The sequence below is a fragment of the Ruditapes philippinarum genome, unplaced genomic scaffold (genome assembly GCF_026571515.1).
Source record: "Ruditapes philippinarum isolate M1 unplaced genomic scaffold, ASM2657151v2 ctg211_1_1_1_1, whole genome shotgun sequence".
NCBI classification, from domain to species: Eukaryota; Metazoa; Mollusca; class Bivalvia; order Venerida; family Veneridae; genus Ruditapes; species Ruditapes philippinarum.
The window spans coordinates 198047-218760 of record NW_026852000.1 but is presented as its reverse complement, the minus strand read 5'-3'; the positions used below and the strand labels follow the sequence as shown (position 1 = coordinate 218760).

The 20714-nt window shown below is 32.7% G+C and overlaps 1 protein-coding gene across 3 annotated transcripts in view; it reads right to left on the bottom strand.

Moving 5' to 3' along the window:
• The window catches only part of LOC132745703 (rap guanine nucleotide exchange factor 1-like), a 74583-nt gene that overhangs the window by 28374 nt on the left and 25495 nt on the right, over positions 1–20714 (bottom strand). For all 3 annotated transcript variants that reach the window (XM_060734670.1, XM_060734676.1, XM_060734681.1), the window contains 8 exons: positions 14353–14525; positions 13356–13506; positions 9198–9298; positions 6814–7041; positions 5024–5934; positions 4072–4310; positions 2727–2848; positions 85–259 (listed from right to left, as the gene is read on the bottom strand). In XM_060734670.1, coding sequence (XP_060590653.1) covers positions 85–259; positions 2727–2848; positions 4072–4310; positions 5024–5934; positions 6814–7041; positions 9198–9298; positions 13356–13506; positions 14353–14525 — 2100 coding nt within the window. The remainder of the gene's footprint in view (positions 1–84; positions 260–2726; positions 2849–4071; positions 4311–5023; positions 5935–6813; positions 7042–9197; positions 9299–13355; positions 13507–14352; positions 14526–20714) is intronic.

Here is a 20714-nt window from a genome sequence, read left to right as displayed (position 1 = left end):
TTTTCAAGCTTGAAAAGCATTTGCAACAATCCATTGTAATGTTACTCATTTACAAATCTCAATGTTAAACTACATGAAACTGACCTCATTTTTATAAATAAGTTGATCGGACACATCAATGTCATCTAGGGGATTGAGTTCAGCAAAATCCGAGTCAGCATCTTTTGCAATGTCTGATTTCTCCGGAAGTGCTGGTGGCTCCACCTGTATTGGCGTCTCAGTGTACTGACCCGCAGGTGCTGATGCCCTTTTCTGTTCTCTGAAATAACAAAGTTACAACCGTTAAACTGCTGACATGGTGTTATGGATTTACTCTGATTTGACTTTGGAAGAGTCCATTCAAACTTCAAGGGATTTTAACTTATCGAAATAATAAAACAAACTGAGCTACCCACATCCCATAATCCTAAACCAATACTTGTGAAATTTACATGGAAATACCCTGAATTTCTTGAACATCATGTTTAGTAAATTTCAACACTATGTTATGATAAGGATAAAATTACATAAAGATCCTATTAAGGAAATATAAATAACTTACATGACTTTGTCATGTTAAGGTTTAATAATAACATGTCATGTTGAGGTTAAATAACTTACATGTCATGTTGAGGTTAAATAATTTACATCATGTTGAGGTTAAATAACTTACATGTCATGTTGAGATTAAATCACTTACATGTCATGTTGAGGTTAAATAACTTACATGTCATGTTGAGGTTAAATAACTTACATGTCATGATGAGGTTTAATAACTTACATGTCATGTTGAGGCTAAATAACTAACATATCATGTTGAGGTTAAATAACTTACATGTCATGTTGAGATATAATAAATTATGTAGCTTATAAGAGATATAATAACTTACATGTTATGATGAGCTTAAATACTTACATGGCATGTCAAGGTTAAATAATTTATATGTCATGTTGAGGTTAAATAACTAATATGTCATGATGAGGTTAAATAACTTACATGTCATGCTGAGGTTAAATGACTTACATGTCATGTTGAGGTAAAATAACTTATAGATCTTATAGAGATATAATAACGTACATGTTATGATGAGCCTTAAGTACTTACATGTCATGCTGAGGTTAAATTACTTACATGTCATGTTGAGGTTAAATGACTTACATGTCATGTTGAGGTTAAATAACTTACATGTCATGTTGAGGTTAAATAACTTACATGTCATGTTGAGGTTAAATAACTTACATGTCATGATGAGCTTAAATAACTTACATGTCATGTTGAGGTTAAATAACTTACATGTCATGTTGAGGTTAAATAACTTACATGTCATGATGAGGTAAAATAACTTACATGTCATGATGAGGTTAAATAACTTACATGTCATGTTGAGGTAAAATAACTTACATGTCATGTTGTGATAAAATAATTACATGTCATGTTGAGGTAAAATAACTTACATGTCATGTTGAGGTTAAATAACTTACATGTCATGATGAGGTTAAATAACTAACATGTCATGATGAGCTTAAATAACTTGCATGTCATTGTGAGGTTAAATAACTTACATGTCATGATGAGCTTAAATAACTTGCATGTCATTGTGAGGTTAAATAACTTTATATGTCATGTTGAGGTTAAATAACTAATATGTCATGATGAGGTTAAATAACTTACATGTCATGTTGAGGTTAAATAACTAACATGTCATGTTGAAATATAATAAATTATAGATTTTACAGAGATATAATAACTTACATGTCATGTTGAGGTTAAATAACTTACATATCATGATGAGGTAAAATAACTTACATGTCATGTTGAGGTTAAATAACTTACATGTCATGTTGAGGTTAAATAACTTACATGTCATGATGAGGTTAAATAACATGTCATGATGAGCTTAAATAACTTGCATGTCATTGTGAGGTTAAATAACTTACATGTCATGTTGAGGTTAAATAACTTACATGTCATGATGAGGTAAAATAACTTACATGTCATGATGAGGTAAAATAATTTACATGTCATGATGAGGTTAAATAACTTACATGTCATGTTGAGGTAAAATAACTTACATGTCATGTTGTGATAAAATAATTACATGTCATGTTGAGGTAAAATAACTTACATGTCATGTTGAGGTTAAATAACTTACATGTCATGATGAGGTTAAATAACTAACATGTCATGATGAGCTTAAATAACTTGCATGTCATTGTGAGGTTAAATAACTTACATGTCATGTTGAGGTAAAATAACTTACATGTCATGTTGAGGTAAAATAACTTACATGTCATGTTGTGATAAAATAATTACATGTCATGTTGAGGTAAAATAACTTACATGTCATGTTGAGGTAAAATAACTTACATGTCATGTTGAGGTAAAATAACTTACATGTCATGTTGAGATAAAAATAACTTACATGTCATATCGAGGTAAAATAACTTACATGTCATGTTGAGATAAAATAACTTAAATGTCATGTCGAGGAAAAAATAACTTACATGTCATGTTGAGAGAAATAACTTACATGTCATGTTGAGATATAATAAATTATATCTCTTACAGAGATATAATAACTTACATATCATGTTGAGGTTAAATAACTTACATGTCATGTTGAGATTAAATAACTTACATGTCCTGATGAGGTTAAATAACTTACATGTCATGATGAGGTAAAATAACTTACATATCATGTTGAGGTTAAATAACTTACATGTCCTGATGAGGTTAAATAACTTACATATCATGTTGAGGTATGTTAGATGGCTCCACCATACTTGCTGTCTTCTCACGGAACACATCAGACAATGTATCTGACTGACTAGATGTAGTTGACAACTGACTATCACGATTTATTCCAAACTGTTGGAAGGAAAAAAATTATGAGAATTATTTATAAGAATTATACTTTAATATTAGGAGTTATTACTTTGAAAATTACAAAGTAAACAGTAAATTTTGATTACAAACAAGTCAGTATGAAACATTCCATAGGCACATTAAGCTACCAAACAATGCTATTATTTTTTTCGATTACGTAAAAGCTTTACTTTTTCTGTTTGGTTTAAATTTTTGAGACAGTATTCATGTTGATGGAACATCTTTTTTTAGCAAAGAAATAGTGATTAAGTTATTTATTTGGAAGACAAAATACGACTCTGTTTACTTTTGCTACTTTTATGACAATGTTTTCCTCATTTAACACTGATTTCCTTATAAGATAAGAACATACCATACTGTAAATCCATTACTAAAATATTATAAAACACAGACTTTCCTTTTCTCCGTAGGAAAAATCTAAATACATTTCTGAGGCTAAATGGGCCTAAGGAATTCAAATCCAAAGTACATGTAGAGTATAAAAATGTTTCTTTTACTGTCTTTACATTTCTTTTTATGTAGATACACATTCATATTTTGAGCATTTACCATAGAACTACCTTAACAAAAGTCGTTACTTAAGTTTCACTACTTTAAATACACATTAAATAGTGAACATTTTTAACAATATTACCATTAATCCATTTAAAAATGCACAAAATGTCATCCTGAATATTTGGTTTACATTCGAACGTAGAAAATGTTTTCTTTATTTATATGTAGCTTATACTTTAGTGAAGGCAATGTGTTCTATATTATCATTGATATCAATATCTACAATCAAGTATAAATCATTTTAAACAATAACACTACCTGTAACATCTTTCATTATACATTTCTACATACAGAAATTATAAATTTGTTCACCGCTATTTAAACAGTATTTATTTTAGCTCTACTGTGAAGAGTTTTTTCTTTCAGCTTAGTTGAAGCACTAGTCCCCTTATTAAAACTTTCTTTAAAAAGTACTTGCATCTTTTGAGGAAACATGGCTGTGACCCAAATAAGGTTCAAACCCATAATCCCTTTGTTGAGAGGCATAAACAATTTATAAAGACCATTCTTATTATGACTGTATAGTTACTCTCCTTTTCCTCATTGTGAAGATATAAAATTTACAAAAGAACAAACTGATTTTCCATAACCAACATTTTCCTGAAGGTTTCCTCTTTATTTATAAACTAAGATCAATCAAGAACTATTACCCTTCTTTTAGCTGGTAGTGCTGGAATGGAGGGACTACCAGGGGCACTTCCTCCAAATGACGAGTCTGAACTAAAATCTGATATCACGCTGATGGTATTTGAACGTGGGTACAGGGTGTGTGACAGCTCCATCTGGTGACGTTGCCACTGAGCCTCATAAAAGTTCATACTATGCCGAGAAATACTCTCGATACCTTGTGGCTGTGTGTAAGCACCTATAGTCTGCATATATGTCTGAACTGTAATAAAATATATAATTATCTTAGCAATTTACACCTACCCTGCTAAGTATCTTAAATGGACTTGTCCATCTTTCAATCTGGACAAAACCCATTACTTCTAGGGAAAATTTTAATATAAATACTGATTAATTAGCAAACAGTGCAGACCCTGATCAGACAGCACAGACTTTTATGGGTACGTGACCATGACTACAACGTGACTTTCATCTTGGTTTGTTCTGGTAGTGTAAGGAGATTCAATAACTGTCAGCATGCTAAAGATTAATAAGGTGAACAACTGTTATATTCGCAGTTATATTCTGGCAGGAAATAAGATGATATTTTTCTTCCTAACTAACTAAAATCTCATTATGAACCTCTTAAATTGAAGCTTTGAAATAGAGGAAAGGCTACCACAACAAACTTGAAGTAATTTTCTTGTCTGAAAACTAACACAGTTTAAATTAGTAACAATAACAGACACTAAGATTTCAAAATAGGCCAATATCGGTTCAATTGTACTTATTCATTTAAATATTAACTATAACAACTGGTTCTTCAGGTGTCACTGGCAACCACTTTTATATTAAGGACAGCGCAATTTCTAAACATAACACATTACGAATGAATTTTCACCTTCATGTAGATTCATTGTATTACATTTGAAACAATGTAACAAGAAGTTACAATGTAACATATTGTGTGCCATATGTTTAAATAGGTCTACTTACTGTGTCTCATTTTAGGTGGGAGAGGGGGAGGTCGTGGAATACTATCCATACTAGAGTGGCTTGTACTAGAAAATGAACCAGAGCTCGAATACGCATCCTCCTGTGAACTAGTCTGTTGTGAAAACGAAATCGTGTTGGATTTCTGCATCTGAACACCACTGAAAGACTGGGTACTGCTCGTACTTGATGATGAAAGTCTAGCTTCCGACGTTTGCGACCGATGTGACGTCCGCGATGTAATTGTCTGACTTATTAAAGTTCTGTTGCATACAGCATTTGAAGAAGAGAAACTACTTTCTATCGTTGCTCCATCAGGAACATTGTCATAATGTGATACCATTCTATTCATTCTATTGGCCTTATTTGGTAACGGGGGTGGCGGGCCTTCCGATCGCCTCGCACCCTGATTCAAATTTTGCTTTGTCATGGCTTGCATATCGTCAGTAAGCTTTGTTAATTTATCAATCTCTTGTGTTAATTGATTTATTTGGTTCACTGTGCATTCAGAATGCGAGCTTTTTAACACTACTGATTTCTTGGTAAGTGTCGAGTCAGAAACTGTTTTTGAAAAATGTCCGCTCCTTTGAACATTTCCTTCTGACATTAAACTTTCCGCAGACTGGTTTAATCCAGAGCTTACACTACTTGAAGGGGAAGGACACGACCCTTGACTATGTAAACTACCATTACTTGAGTTCATAGAATAATCAAGAAAAGAAACATTTCCTGATAAAATCATGCTATTATGTGGTGACAAGTTGCTAGGAGATACGTTACCGGCATGTAAACCGGCATTTGACACCATTTCGAGCATGTTTTGTATTTGTGAGCGACGTTTTGTCTTGTCCGGGAGAGGAGGTGGGGCGTCACCACCATCAGTATCATCTTGAGACATTGACTTCTGTATTAACCTGTAAAGTATATATGTAAATTATGTATATGTAAATTATGTATGAAAAGTATGTTTCTCTGAAAATATGTTCTTCACTGAATCTAATCATTTCCCCCATTTTTAGCTTACATAACGGTATAATGAGTAAAATATCAATCTAATAATAAGTTGCTTACAAACCATTTTACACAGAAAAATTTCATATATTTAGGGTGCTTATGAACTGAGCAATACCATTGTATGATATTTAACTGCTTTAATGCAATTACATCAAGTTATATCAAATCAATATTTCAAAACAAGTTTGGACTATTTAGCATAAGGACCAAAATGTTGATTTCTGAAAAAAAAAAAAAAAAAATAGCTTTGACTTCTCTTCATACTGCATTGAAATTTTCATCATCATCTTAAACTTATGTTTTGTGTTACATGAGGATCTGTCTTTCAAAGTCTTCTTTCTTACTATTTCTGTTTTTGTAGTTAGCAAATCTTTTAACCATGAAAAACAAAATGATATGTATTTCAATATTGTTCCCTATTCACATATTATTTATCAATCATTTAATGCCTAATTTTGACTGTTTCTGTTATTATTGCAAATAGAATTCTGATAAGAGGGAGGAAAAGTACTATAATTATACAAGAGTGCTTTGAGACACAAAAAAATACAACTTTGTCTACTTAGTGTGGCATACACCATACAATACCTGCATTTGTGGTCCAACAGTGCTACCACAGGACCACTGCACCTGCTGTAACTAAGAAACTGACATGGGTTCAAGGTCATGAGGTCAAATTTTAATCTAATTTAAATGACTGGTTTTATATATCAACTAATATGAAAATAACAAATAACTATCAATCTCTTATTCACAACCCTTGTGTACATATAACTTACTGTGGAACAATGACGCCTGCATTCTGAGGTAGCGGTGGTTTGGGTGGTGGCGTACAGTCTGTGGCCGGGAACTCAAAACTTGTTCCGCCATTACTCATAGTCACGCTGTCAGCTGACCTAGATACAGGCATTCCTGGGTTGTCATAGATACCAAGGTCACTTGTTTTGTCCAGAATTTCTCGTTCTCTTGGGGTAAGAGGGATATCAGGAAGGGAGTTGTTCTTGGGACTGTAAATGAAGTGCAATAATGTGATACATTATAAATTGCATGTGATATAATAAAACTAACAGTGCACTACTTCAATAATGATAAATCTGTCATAGGAAAGTGCAGTGTGTATACATTTGTCAGAGGAAGGCAATATGTGTATTGATTTTGACTGAAAAGTATATCAAAGTGCTTTACAAATTAAAACTTTCTAAATTTATTATCAAGGGTTAAAAGTACAGTTTTGTTAAACAGAATTATCATGCAACTATTTCAACACTTTCCTGATAATTATACATTGCTTCATTTATATCAAGTGAAAAAAAAACAACATATGTCCAAACATTGCATATCAAACAATTTATGCATATTAATCAAATTGAAAAATAAAGTAAGTAATTAAATCTCCTGTGTAATCAAGAGATCCTGTGTTTTGTAAACACACATGCACCTAAGTATCATTCTTATCAGAGACCAAACTAAAGATCATGTTACAGGTTATAAAATAAATTCAGGCAGGTATTTTTGAATTTAAATTCACACCAAAGGTCAAATGGTGACTTTCCAGCTTATGTGGGACAGTAAGATTTTGGGCCCCCCCAGGTCTTAAAGCAAACTTTGATCCCAAATATGTAGAACCACCAACCTTTTTAGTAGGCTAGCGCAATTTTGATTCCCTTTATATGAAAAAATTTTGTATTTTTTTCATTCAGGGAAACTAATTAACATTTTTAAACTTTTATCTAAATTTTTTGGGAAAATAAAAAAAATTAAGGACCATTTAAACCCGAAAAATCATTGGGGGAAATTTTAGGTAAAAACATACAATTTTATATAGCCCTTAAGGGGAAGGGTAACTGGTTTAAAAGAAAGTTGGGAGGTTTTGTAAAAATTTCAAAAAAACATGACCTTGGGAAATTTATTAATAAAAATACCATTTGTAAAATTTAAAATTTAATTTCAAAGTAAAGATTGCTCAAATGTTTGAAAACATTCTTGTGTAGTACCCTAAATGTTTATGCTACATTCAAATTTAGCCCTAAAGGGGTTAACATTTTTCAAAAAGGGCACAATAAAAAAAAAGAGAGCAACCATGGGCCCCTTTTTATCCCTTTTCCCGTTCATGCAGGCTTTAATAGGGATTTTATTTCGGGTGTATGACCAGTTTTTTTTCCAAAAATTCCCAAAATTGACTTTGAAAAAAACTTTAAACAACCTTTTTTGACCAATTTTTTAAAGGGTTTTTTTCAAACCCAAAAAAGAACCCAAAGGGTTTTTCCAAAATCCGGGGGTGTGTGACCTAAAATTTTGACCCCAAATTTACCCATATTAAAAAATTTTTTTCCAAAAAAAATCATCAAAAAAAATCTTTTTGACCAATTTTTAAAGGGTTTTTGGATTTAAAAAAGTAGGAGGTTAACATTCAATGATTCTAAAAAACTCAAACCCCGTGGCCAGCAAAAGAACACAAGAGCGATCAGTGATCACATGTGTCGCCTCATGATGGCCAATTTCATGTTGGGACAAGTTTTGTGACAGCTGGACAGACAGACGAACAATGCACAAATATACTTGGTACTGATCATTCCTGTAAAGTTTGGATGAAATTGCACCAGTAGTTTATGAGGAGTAGTCCGGACAAGCTTTTGTGTATCTGGCAACACACAGAAAAAAACACCTTTTTATCAAAGGGCCATAACTCGGCCAAAAAATCATTCAACAGGAAAACCCTTGCCATATGCGCAAGGACTTGAGCTACAGATCGATCCTGTAAAGTTTTATTAAAATTGCATTAGTGGTATAACAGGAGTAGTCCCGACAAATATAAAAATATTAATTATTAAAGTGCCATTTATCGGACAAAACTAATTGAACCGAAAAATGCTGATGATACGCCCAACTATACTTGGTACTGATCGCTCCTGTTAAGTTTGGATGAAATTGCACCACCAGTACTTTATGAGGAGTAGTTCGGACAAGTTTTGTGACGGACGGATGGACAGACGACGGAGAAATGATCCCTATATGTCGCCACTACTCCGTAGAGGCAACACAAAAATTATATTTCTGTTAAATAAGTTAAATTCTGGACTTGGACCACAGGGTGAGTAGTACAGCTCTTAGTACAATGTATAGGGTGTTAACATAATTAATTTTGTAAGAGAAGGTAAGTTACCTTGGACTGTTAGGACCTGGTGACCTTGGAGCAGGGGATTTTTGGGGTGAGGTGTGATTACGTCTGTCCTCCCACTTATCTAGACATATCTGGTACAACTCCTGAAATACCAATATTCATGTTATTATATACCAAAATTCATGTTACTTATTATATTATATACCAATATTCATGTAATTTAATATACCAAAATTTATGTAATTATATATTACCAATATTAATGTAATTATATACCAAAATTTATGTAATTATATACCAAAATTCATGTAATTATATACCAATATTCATGTAATTATATACCAATATTCATGTAATTATATACCAATATTCATGTAATTATATACCAATATTCATGTAATTATATACAAATATTCATGTTTTAATATACCAATATTCATGTAATTACATACCAATATTCATGTTATAATACACCAGTACTCATGCTACTATACACAAATATTCATGTTATAACATACCTATTTTCATTTTACTATATACCAATATTCTTGTTATAACTTACCAATTTTCAAGATTACGAGACAATAAGGTGTGAAATATCAAGGATATACCTATTTACATGTAACTGAAAGGAAAACTGATTACTTGTAAATTACTCAGTTTACATCTTCAGTGTCACTGAGAATATTAGAAGAAAAGAAAAATGCGGACATAAAGAACAAGAAACATGGCAATGCCATGAAACCAGGTTTTCAAAAATTATCACCATTGTAGATAAATATGTTGTATTTGAAATACAAATACAAGCAACAAACAATGTAACTATGTGCAATGTAAAACATGAATAATGTAGGAGGAATTGCCACAGAGGAAGTGTTCACTATATATAATTATATTCTCATAATTCTGTATAAGGAAACAAGAGGGCCATGATGGCCCTGAGGTCGCTCACCTGTATATAGGCCCCCAAACCCCAACCCACCCCCAACGTTGCAGGGCCAATTTAACCCAAGGGCTTTTATTTGCACAAACTCGGTAGACACCCATAAGAAGATGTTTCATGCTAAACATCTAAGCTCTAGCTCATTGGCTTTTTGAAAGAAGATTTATACACATATAGTTAAAAACAATGACACCCCTGGGGCCGGACCAGTTTTGACCCCAGGGCTTTTATTTGAACAAACTTTGTAGACACTTACTAGAAGATGTCTCATGCTTAATATCTAAACTCTAGCTATTTGGGTTTTTTCAAAGAAGATTTTTAAGTTTTTGCTATACACATATAAAGAAAATCAATGACCCCCCGGGCGGGGCCAATTTTGACCCCAGGTCTTTTATTTGAACAAACTTTGTAGACACTCACTAAAAGATGTTTCATGCTTAATATCTTAACTCTAGTTATTTGGGTTTTTTCAAAGAAGATTTTTTAAGTTTTGGCTATACACATATAAGGAAAATCAATGACCCCCGGGGCGGTGCCAATTTTGACCCCAGGGTTTTTATTTGAACAAACTTGGTAGACACCTATTAGAACATGTTTGATGCTCAATATCTTAGCCATAGCTCTTTGAGTTCTTTAAAAGAAGATTTTTTAAGTTTTTACTATATGCATATAGGGAAAATCAATGATCCCCCGGGGCGGGGCCAATTTTGACCCCAGGGCTTTTATTTGAACAAACTTGGTAGACACCCATTAGAACATGTTTCATGCTAAATTTCTTAGCTCTAGCTCTTTTGGTTCTTTAAAAGAAGATTTCTTAAGTTTTTACTATATGCATATAGGGAAAATCAATGACCCCCCGGGGCGGGGCCAATTTTGACCCCAGGGCTTTTATTTGAACAGACTTGGTAGACACTTATTAGAACATGTTTCATGCTAAAAATCTTTAGCTCTAGCTCTTTTGGTTCTTTAAAAGAAGATTTTTTAAGTTTTTACTATATGCATATAGGGAAAATCAATGACCCCCGGGGCGGGCCAATTTTAACCCCAGGGCTTTTATTTGAACAAACTTGGTAGACACCCATTAGAAAATGTTTCATGCTAAATATCTTAGCTGTAGCTCTTTTGGTTCTTAAAAGAAGATTTTTTAAGTTTTTACTATATGTATATTGGGAAAATCAATGACCCCCCAGGGCGGGGCCAATTTTGACCCCAGGGCTTTTATTTGAACAAACTTGGTAGACACTCACTAGAAGATGATTCATGCCAAATATCTAAGCTCTAGCTCTTATGGTTTTTTAAAAGAAGATTTTTTACGTTTTTACTATATGTATATAGGGGAAAATCAATGACCCCCCGGGGCGGGGCCAATTTTGACCCAAGGGCTTTTATTTGAACAAACTTGGTAGACACTTATTAGAACATGTTTCATGCTAAATATCTTAGCTTTAACTCTTTTGGTTCTTTAAAAGAAGATTTTTTAAGTTTTTACTTTATGCATATTGGGAAAATCAATGACCCCCCAGGGCGGGGCCAATTTAGACCCCAGGGCTTTTATTTGAACAAACTTGGTAGACACCTATTAGAACATGTTTGATGCTAAATATCTTAGCCATAGCTCTTTGGGTTCTTTAAAAGAAGATTTTTTAAGTTTTTACTATATGTATATAAGGAAAATCAATGACCCTCCGGGGCGGGGCCAATTTTGACCCAAGGGATTTTATTTGAACAAACTTGGTAGACACTCACTAGAAGATGTTTCGTGCCAAATATCTAAGCTCTAGCTCTTACGGTTTTTCAAAAGAAGATATTTAAAGTTTTTTCTTTCGGTTGCCATGGCAACCAGAGTTCTGCATGGAATTAAATTCTTTGAACAATTTTTAAAGGTGACCACCAAAGGAACATTCCTGTGAAGTTTGGATGAAATTGGCTTAGTGGTTTATGAGGAGATGTCATTTAAAGTAAAAGTTTACGGACGGACGGACGGACGACGGACGGACGCCGGACGAAAAGCGATCACAAAAGCTCACCCTGTCACTTTGTAACAGGTGAGCTAAAAAAACAAAGGGCCATAATTAAATAAAAAATTATTCAATCACAAAACCCCGACAATAGGCGGCAGGGCACTGGATGACAAAGCTACTGTGAAAGTTTGAACAAAATCCGTTGAGAAATGTAGGAGTTCAGCACAGAAAATTTTTTTCACTATATATTCTGTATAAGGAAAAATAACAAAGGGCCATAATTAGGTCAAATATTATCCAATCACAAAACCCCATTAATGTGCGCCAGGGCACTTGATGACAAAGCCTCTGTGAAAGTTTGGTCAAAATCTGTTGCAAAATGTAGGAGAAGTTGCGCATGATAAAAATTGTTCACTATATGATCTGTAAAAGGAAAAAAAACAAAGGGCCATAATTAGGTCAAATATTATCCAATCACAAAACCCCAATAATGTGCGCCAGGGCATTTGATAACAAAGCTTCTGTGAAAGTTTGGTCAAAATCTGTTGAGAAATGTAGGAGAAAATGTGCATGGTAAAAATTGTTCACTATATAATCTGTATAAGGAAAAAAAACAAAGGGCCATAATTAGGTCAAATATTATACAATCACAAAACCCTGACAATATGCCCTAAGGCACTTGATGACAAAGCCTCTGTGAAAGTTTGGTCAAATTCCGTTGAGAAATGAAGGAGGAGTTGCGCACAGAAAATTGTTCACTATATATCCTATACTGGGAAAAAAAACAAAGGGCCATAATTAGGTCAAATATTATCCAATCACAAAACCCTGACAATATGCGCCAGGGCATTTGATGACAAAGCCTCTGTGAAAGTTTTGTCAAAATCCATTGAGAAATGTAGGAACAGTTGGGTACAGAAGAAATTATTCACTATATATTCTATATAAGGAAAAAAAAACAAAGGGCCATAATTAGGTCAAATATTATCCAATCACAAAACCCCGACAATATGCGCCAGGTCACTTGATGACAAAGCTTCTGTGAAAGTTTGGTCAAAATCCGTTGAAAAATGTAGGAGGAGTTGCGCACAGAAGAAATTGTTTACGCCCGCCCGCCCATCCGCCCGCCCGCCGACATACCTCAATCTAATAACCAGTTTTTTCCTTTTAGAAAACCTGGTTAAAAATTAGGTTACTGCCAAATTAACAAATATGCCATGCATCAAATTAATCTGATATACAGTACTTTAATTGACCTATTCACCTTTAATTATGTAAAGAAATAGTAAGCCATACCTCCATGCCATCTGTAAGTGAAGTAATCAGCTGATGAGCATTGTCTTTGTTGATCATGCTTTTATGACCATGTAGCAGAAGATCATCTGCCCACTTTATAAAATGTGCTAAACTCTGACATACTTTATTATGTCGAGATGTCAATGATGAGCTGTAATTATAGAATTATTCTGTATGTTAACATAGAGTCTGTAACACTAAACACAAATGTTAACATGTTCCCTGTTAAACTACACAAATATTACAATATTGCCTGTTCGCACATGTTAATATGTTCCCTATGACACCACACAAATGTTAATATATTGTCTGTAACACTCTACATATAACCTGTAACATTCTACACAAATATTAACATATTGCCTGTAACATTCTACACAAATGTTAACATATTGCCTGTAACATTCTACACAAATGTTAACATATTGCCTGTAACATTCTACACAAATGTTAACATATTGCCTGTAACATTCTACACAAATGTTAACATATTGCCTGTAACATTCTACACAAATGTTAACATATTGTCTGTAACATTTCCAAACAAATGTTAACATATTTGTAACAGTGTTTACAAATCTTAACTCTCTTAATGATGTCAACATATTTACTGGCACTCTTACCTAATTTTAACATAATCATTATGATAATAACTATGACATTCTCAGCATATGTCAACATATTGATTTGATACTGTAAATTTACTCATGTTAACATACTGAGTGTGACTTGTACCTTATGTTAACATACTGAGAGACTCTCTTTACTAATGTTATCATATTAACTGACCCTTTTAACTATTGTTAACATACTGAGTCTTATTGACTGTATGACATTCTTAAATAATGTTAACACATTGACATAGTAAAACATGTAACAGATGTTAAAGTTTGTCAACCTGTATCTACAGTGTGGAGATCTAAAGTGACAGATAACATGATGTAGTATTACAGCTGGCATTATTTCACAGAAAAGTGTGTTACAGTTATGTTTCTACCTGTCTTGAGTCATAAAGAAGCTGTTGAGTATAAGGAAGACATCATTCACGGTATCCAGGACAACTGTTGCCGTGTTTGGAACTATTTGTAGCTTCTCTTGATCTATCACAGCTTTTATATAACGTAGGGAACGATACACACTGTCAACTTCTGTCCGTAACTTCTGTAGGTCCTGTAATATATACAATGCATACCATCAATTTTTGCTTCCACCCAAAGGAGTTGTAGGAAAGAACTATTGCACATGTATTAAAGCGAAATCTATTTTCAGAAGCATGGTCATCGTAACCATGACCTTTGACCTATTCACCCTAAGAACTGTAAGATCATCAATCAATATGTCCTCTAATAATTGTGCAAAAAGTGATTAATATTCAATTAGTATAAGGGTCACTCATTCAACCATAAACAACAGTCTTTCATTGACTACCAACATTAGAACTATAAAGAATGGCAACTGCATTATCAAAGTCTTTACCATTATTGACATCGAAATTTTTTTTTATCAAATTTGAGAACAATGACCCCTTCATCTTTCAAACTTGAAGATTATACATTAACAACTCTTGTAAAATATATTCATTTTCTGAATTTCTTTAATGGACTTTTCAAGCTTCCATTTTTGGAGCTGCCTATCCCATTATCAATGATATACAAATGAACATTTAAAGTACTCAGCAAACACAGACTTCATGGATGTTTAGGCTGGCCTGGCTCTATACTGGTGGCAAAGCCTAAGTACTGGGTAAATGTCTAAATGATAATAAGTAAATTAGAAACTCCATCACGTTCAGTACACCTGATCTGCCAGACACAACATCAATACTTTCATAATCCATACATAAAAATAAATGCATACAATAAAACTTTTTTTTCAAAATTGCTAAAAGCTCTTGTAAAGGAGTTAAAATCACTTGAGACATGTTGTTACCTGACAATATAAGCATCGCATATTTTAAGTTTTACATAACATAATGCCATCGTAATGTTCTACTTTTTTTATTATTATGATGATACTCTCAGCCGAGGCAGATGTTTAACAAATACCAGTTTCTATATCTGACATAACTGTTGCTATTTTAGTTCTCAAGTGCACCATGCTACCGATTTCAACGAAACGGCACTGGCGAATTACATGATAAATACCAAGCAGGAGTGAAGCGCAAGTATTTTGTAGGACTGTCTTGCGTGGAATAACGTAAGCTTTTACATATTCTGGAATTGGCAGACAATCAGTGATGCTGAATAAATTGAATGATGATTACATAAACTACATATATACTTTAATGCAGATAACCTGGAAAATAAATTACAAATGTAACATCTTTCTAAGAAATGCAAGAAACAGACTAGAAATAAATGCCGAGGAAATTATATTCCCATTCACGAGAGATCGAATGTTGAGGAAATTATATTCTCGTTACATTAGGACTGATCTGTTACAAGGTGTAAATGTGTCTGAGCAGCTCAAGAGGAAGTCAATTAATATTCCCTTAAAATGTATCACATTTACATAACAATGCATATTTATATAAACCAATAACTTGCTTGAACCATAAAAATGTATAAACACTGGAACTGTATTGAGACTGTATAAACATTTACCACCAATATGGTACCAAGTCAGCTTGTACCTCTGTGCTGTCTGACCAGGCTCTATACTGGTTGGTAGCTCAAGTTTTGTTTTTTCATATTGAAATCCCTTACACTTTGAATGGACTGTTCTAAATTGAAAACTTGGCAATTCCATTACACATGTAAGGGTTTCTTTATTCCTAGTTCCTAAGTTCCATTAGAATAGACATAAATAAGGTAAGGAAAGATGGAATGCCTTAAAGCCTATAAAGATATTGAGCTGCATTCAGTGGACTATTTGTTTGTATCTAGAAAAAAATTCTACTTAAGCATCAAAATTGAAGATTTTCTTTTTAATTTTTAATGAAGCTGGTACACGCTAACCTGCTAAAAATAGTATTGAATATTAGGGAAGGTATATGTTTGTTATCTTGTATAATTCATGGGAATATTTAAGAAACAGAAACATTTTCTTGGTAAAACCCTTTTGACATGGAATGTGAAAACAATGTGTTTGTATTGTTAATTTTTCTTAAAACGTTTTGCGTGCTATAGCTGTAAACCTTTAGAAATTAATCTTGAAACATAGAATGGCACTTTTGACTTGTTAAATAGACCACTTGTAAACAATCATTGACAAGATGCAAAAACACCAGACAACTTGTAAAACAACATACATTACTTGTGAACAATGTTTAACACTTGTTAGCAACATTATAGGCCACTCATGTTAACAACATTGGCAACTAATGTTAACAGCATTGGCAGCTTATAAACAATATACTATTAGGCCACTTGTTAACAACATAGACTGCTTATAAACAACAGAGGCCACTGTTGACAATGTAGGCCACTTGTTGACAATGTAGGCCACTTATAAACAACATAGGCCATTGTTAACAATGTAGGCCATGTGTTTACAACACATGGTCACCTGTTAACAATGTAGGCCACTTGTTAACAACATAAGTCACTTGTTAACAATGTAGGCCACTTGTTTACAACATTGGCCACTTGTTAACAATTTAGGCCCCTTGTTAACAACATAAGACACTATTTACAACATAGACCACTTGTTAACAACATAGGCCTATAGTTAATAACATAGACCACTTGAAAATATACAGTTCACATAAACCACTTATTAACTTGTACCTCTTGTAAACATTAAAATTTTCCTCTATTAACTACATATGAGCAACAACAACAACAACTAAGGGTAACTCTGTCAAAAACTGATCAAACAAATATGTTGACAGTCCAAAAGACCTGTGAATATTTGGTTAAAAAAGCCCTTGAGAAATATACAAGAAGAAGTTGTACAAGAAGGAACTGTTTACACCAAGCTGCCCACCAACATTCTCAAATCTGAAATTTTTCCCTTGGAGAATGAACTTAATTAAACATTTCCTCCTTTTTCTCTACAGAAGACATCAAAGCAGTATAAAAATAGGTATTGTGCAAGCTAATGTTGTTTCACCTGTCTCATGGATAAGTCAAATTTGATTTCAATCATGTATTTGAATACTCTTTCCTTTTTTCTTTACATGAAACTGTATCATTAACAATGCAATCTCTAATAAAATTTATGAATTCAAAATTAATAAGTCTGAAACCTGGGATCTTCACATGTCTGTAAGATAAGTTATTATTATGATACTTTAAATAACTTGCCAAACCTAGACATAACAAATAATAGCAATCTGAGAGAGAAAGTCAAATGAATACACAACCTCTTTTGGTGGTAAAATATTTATTTCCATCACATTTCTATAATCCATAGCCTTTTAATATAATCAAAATAGCAACACATAAACCAATAATGAAAATATCATTCAGCAAGTGAAATATATAACATATATTGTACAACATCCATTGTTTAATTGTGGGAAATTTAAAACCATGAGAAAACACTACTATAAAACAGTAGTCAGCTTGTTACATATACTACTACAGTTACACTTAATTCATTTAGTAAATACTTTTATACACAAATAGAAAAGAAACCATAATTATAGAAATACAACTTAACATGGTAGGAATTCTTGACCTCCTACTCATTCTTCCCTAGATGTATAAACAATCAAAAACCTCCCATATATGTTATACTCCTATAATTAGTAAATGTAGATGTCACGCCTAAATATATACATACTTCCCTGTCGTTACCTTTACTTCCTTAATAATTGAACCACGTCACGACAAAACCAACATAGCGGGTTTGCGACCAGCATGGATCCAGAACAGCCTGCGCCTCCGCGCAGTGACTGATCAGGATCCATACTGTTCGCTATCAGTTTCTCTATTTGTTATAGGGTTTGTAAGCAAACAGCATGGATCCTGATCAGACTGCGCGGATACGCAGGCTGGTCTGGATCCATGCTGGTCGCAGACACACTATGTTGATTTTGTCATGGCACGGCCTAATTAACGTTTTTACTGCTGGAACCAAGACTGACAGCTAGAACCAAAATTGATCAGCCTTTACCACCAATATAGATCCAGACTTGCCAGCATATCCATGCAGTCTGACCAGGTTCTATACTGTACGTTGTTCATTCTTTTGTATTTTGATACTGACATCCCTTAAACTTTGAATGAACTGTTCCAAATTCAAAAGCTGGGCAGATCCATTACACAAATTCAATAGGTTTTAAGTTAATAATATAACTGCTGAACAAAGAACTTCCACTGATTTTTTTTTGTAACTATTTCTCATTCTTATTACAAATTACAATATTTCTTTTACTATTTTTTCCTTTGTGTGAAAAAACAGGAAGAGGACATGAAACAATGGAACAAAACTTAAGAAAGACACTGATTGTTTGGCCTTATTACTATTTTGAAATAGCATCTCATGATGATGTTTTTTTTTACAATGAATCCTACATATCTCCTTGAACATATACAATAGTTTTAAAGAAAATTGTTAACAACATTTGGGTAGTTTTAAAGAAAATTGTTAACAACATTATGGTAGTTTTAAAGAAAATTGTTAACAACATTTGGGTAGTTTTAAAGAAAATTGTTAACAACATTTGGGTAGTTTTAAAGAAAATTGTTAACAACATTTGGGTAGTTTTAAAGAAAATTGTTAACAACATATGGGTAGTTTTAAAGAAAATTGTTAACAACATTTGGGTAGTTTTAAAGAAAATTGTTAACAACATTTGGGTAGTTTTAAAGAAAATTGTTAACAACATTTGGGTAGTTTTAAAGAAAATTGTCAACAACATATGGGTAGTTTTAAAGAAAATTGTTAACAACATATGGGTAGTTTTAAAGAAAATTGTTAACAACATATGGGTAGTTTTAAAGAAAATTGTTAACAACATATGGGTAGTTTTAAAGAAAATTGTTAACAACATATGAAAAGTGCATTTTTGTAAAATTTACATTCAATGAACTATGCTATAATCATTTAAATATCACACAAATAATTAATTGCAGCTACTGGTGATACTTAGTAATTCTTGGTAACTAAATGGTAAATAAAGAAGCTTTAGTAAAAAAATATGTAATCAGTCCTAAGAAATTCATCCATTCTTTTTCCCCTACATACATATGTAACTAGGAAGTGCCAGTGAGTTTTGAAAATCTGACCATATGAAAGCCAGGTATCATTCGGCCTAGTGAAAGATTCATTTTACTTTTCAAAAACATCATTCCAATTAAAAAGCTGTTGACTGTTACGTCAGCTAACAAAATGGCACTTTTCATGCATTTTGAAACAATATAAAAACTGTGTGAATGACAAATATTATAAGCACAGCATAAGTTTGTAACAATTAATTTTGTAATGTGACCTTTAAGTGATATAAATACATGTATCAATTAAACTTGTGAAAGACAATCCAAAGAGTACTTGAAACTGTAACAATTGACATACATATTATAATCCTTCTAAGAAAATACACAATATTTCACTGGTATTTTAATAATCATGTATATGAGAGTACAGTACTACACATCATAATGTTTTAATAATTCTTATAGATTTTAAATCTCTGTTATACCAAATCATGGGTTATATATTTCAAGTCAAATTCTGGACAGACCGGTCTGAAACGTAACAACCATAAGACATTGCCACAAGTATAGAGCCAGGCCAGCCTGTGACTTAGTGTAGCTTGACTAGACCCTTTACAGTGAGGCCAGGCTCAATTTTAGTAATCTTTTAGTAATCCCTAAAAATTCCAAGGGACTGTAATTCAAAAGTCAAAGAAGGACAAATCCATTATTAAATATCTTTAGGTTAAAGATATACAATGCTTAAGTTTGATGTTTGAAAAATACTGAAAAATGCTACACAGGCTCTTTGTTACTATACATGTATAACATGTTTAGACTTCACACAAAGAAGATGGCCATGTTTAAAATTCTACACACAACAGGTCAGGTCACAATATGAATATAATAGGGTCATTCAAAAAAAAACTGGCAATTTTTTTTACACATTGCAAACAGTTCTTTTTTAATTGTCAAGTAATAGCTTCCCAAATATAGCTTATTTTTTCTTTTAATCAAATAAGACTTGTTAAGTAAGAATTTCATAGATTTCAATAAATTTCTGTGATTAAAATATTTCACTCAAAGATGAGCATAGTATTACCATAACCAGGAATTGTCTGTAGTTCCTCTACCATGAATCATATGCAACTTATATAACAGTACAATGGACATTTTACACAAGTTTCACTGTAATGATAGGACAATTATGAAGTGAAATATCTTACAAGTGGAATGAATCACTGTCAATTAACATGTATCATCAATATTGACCGTG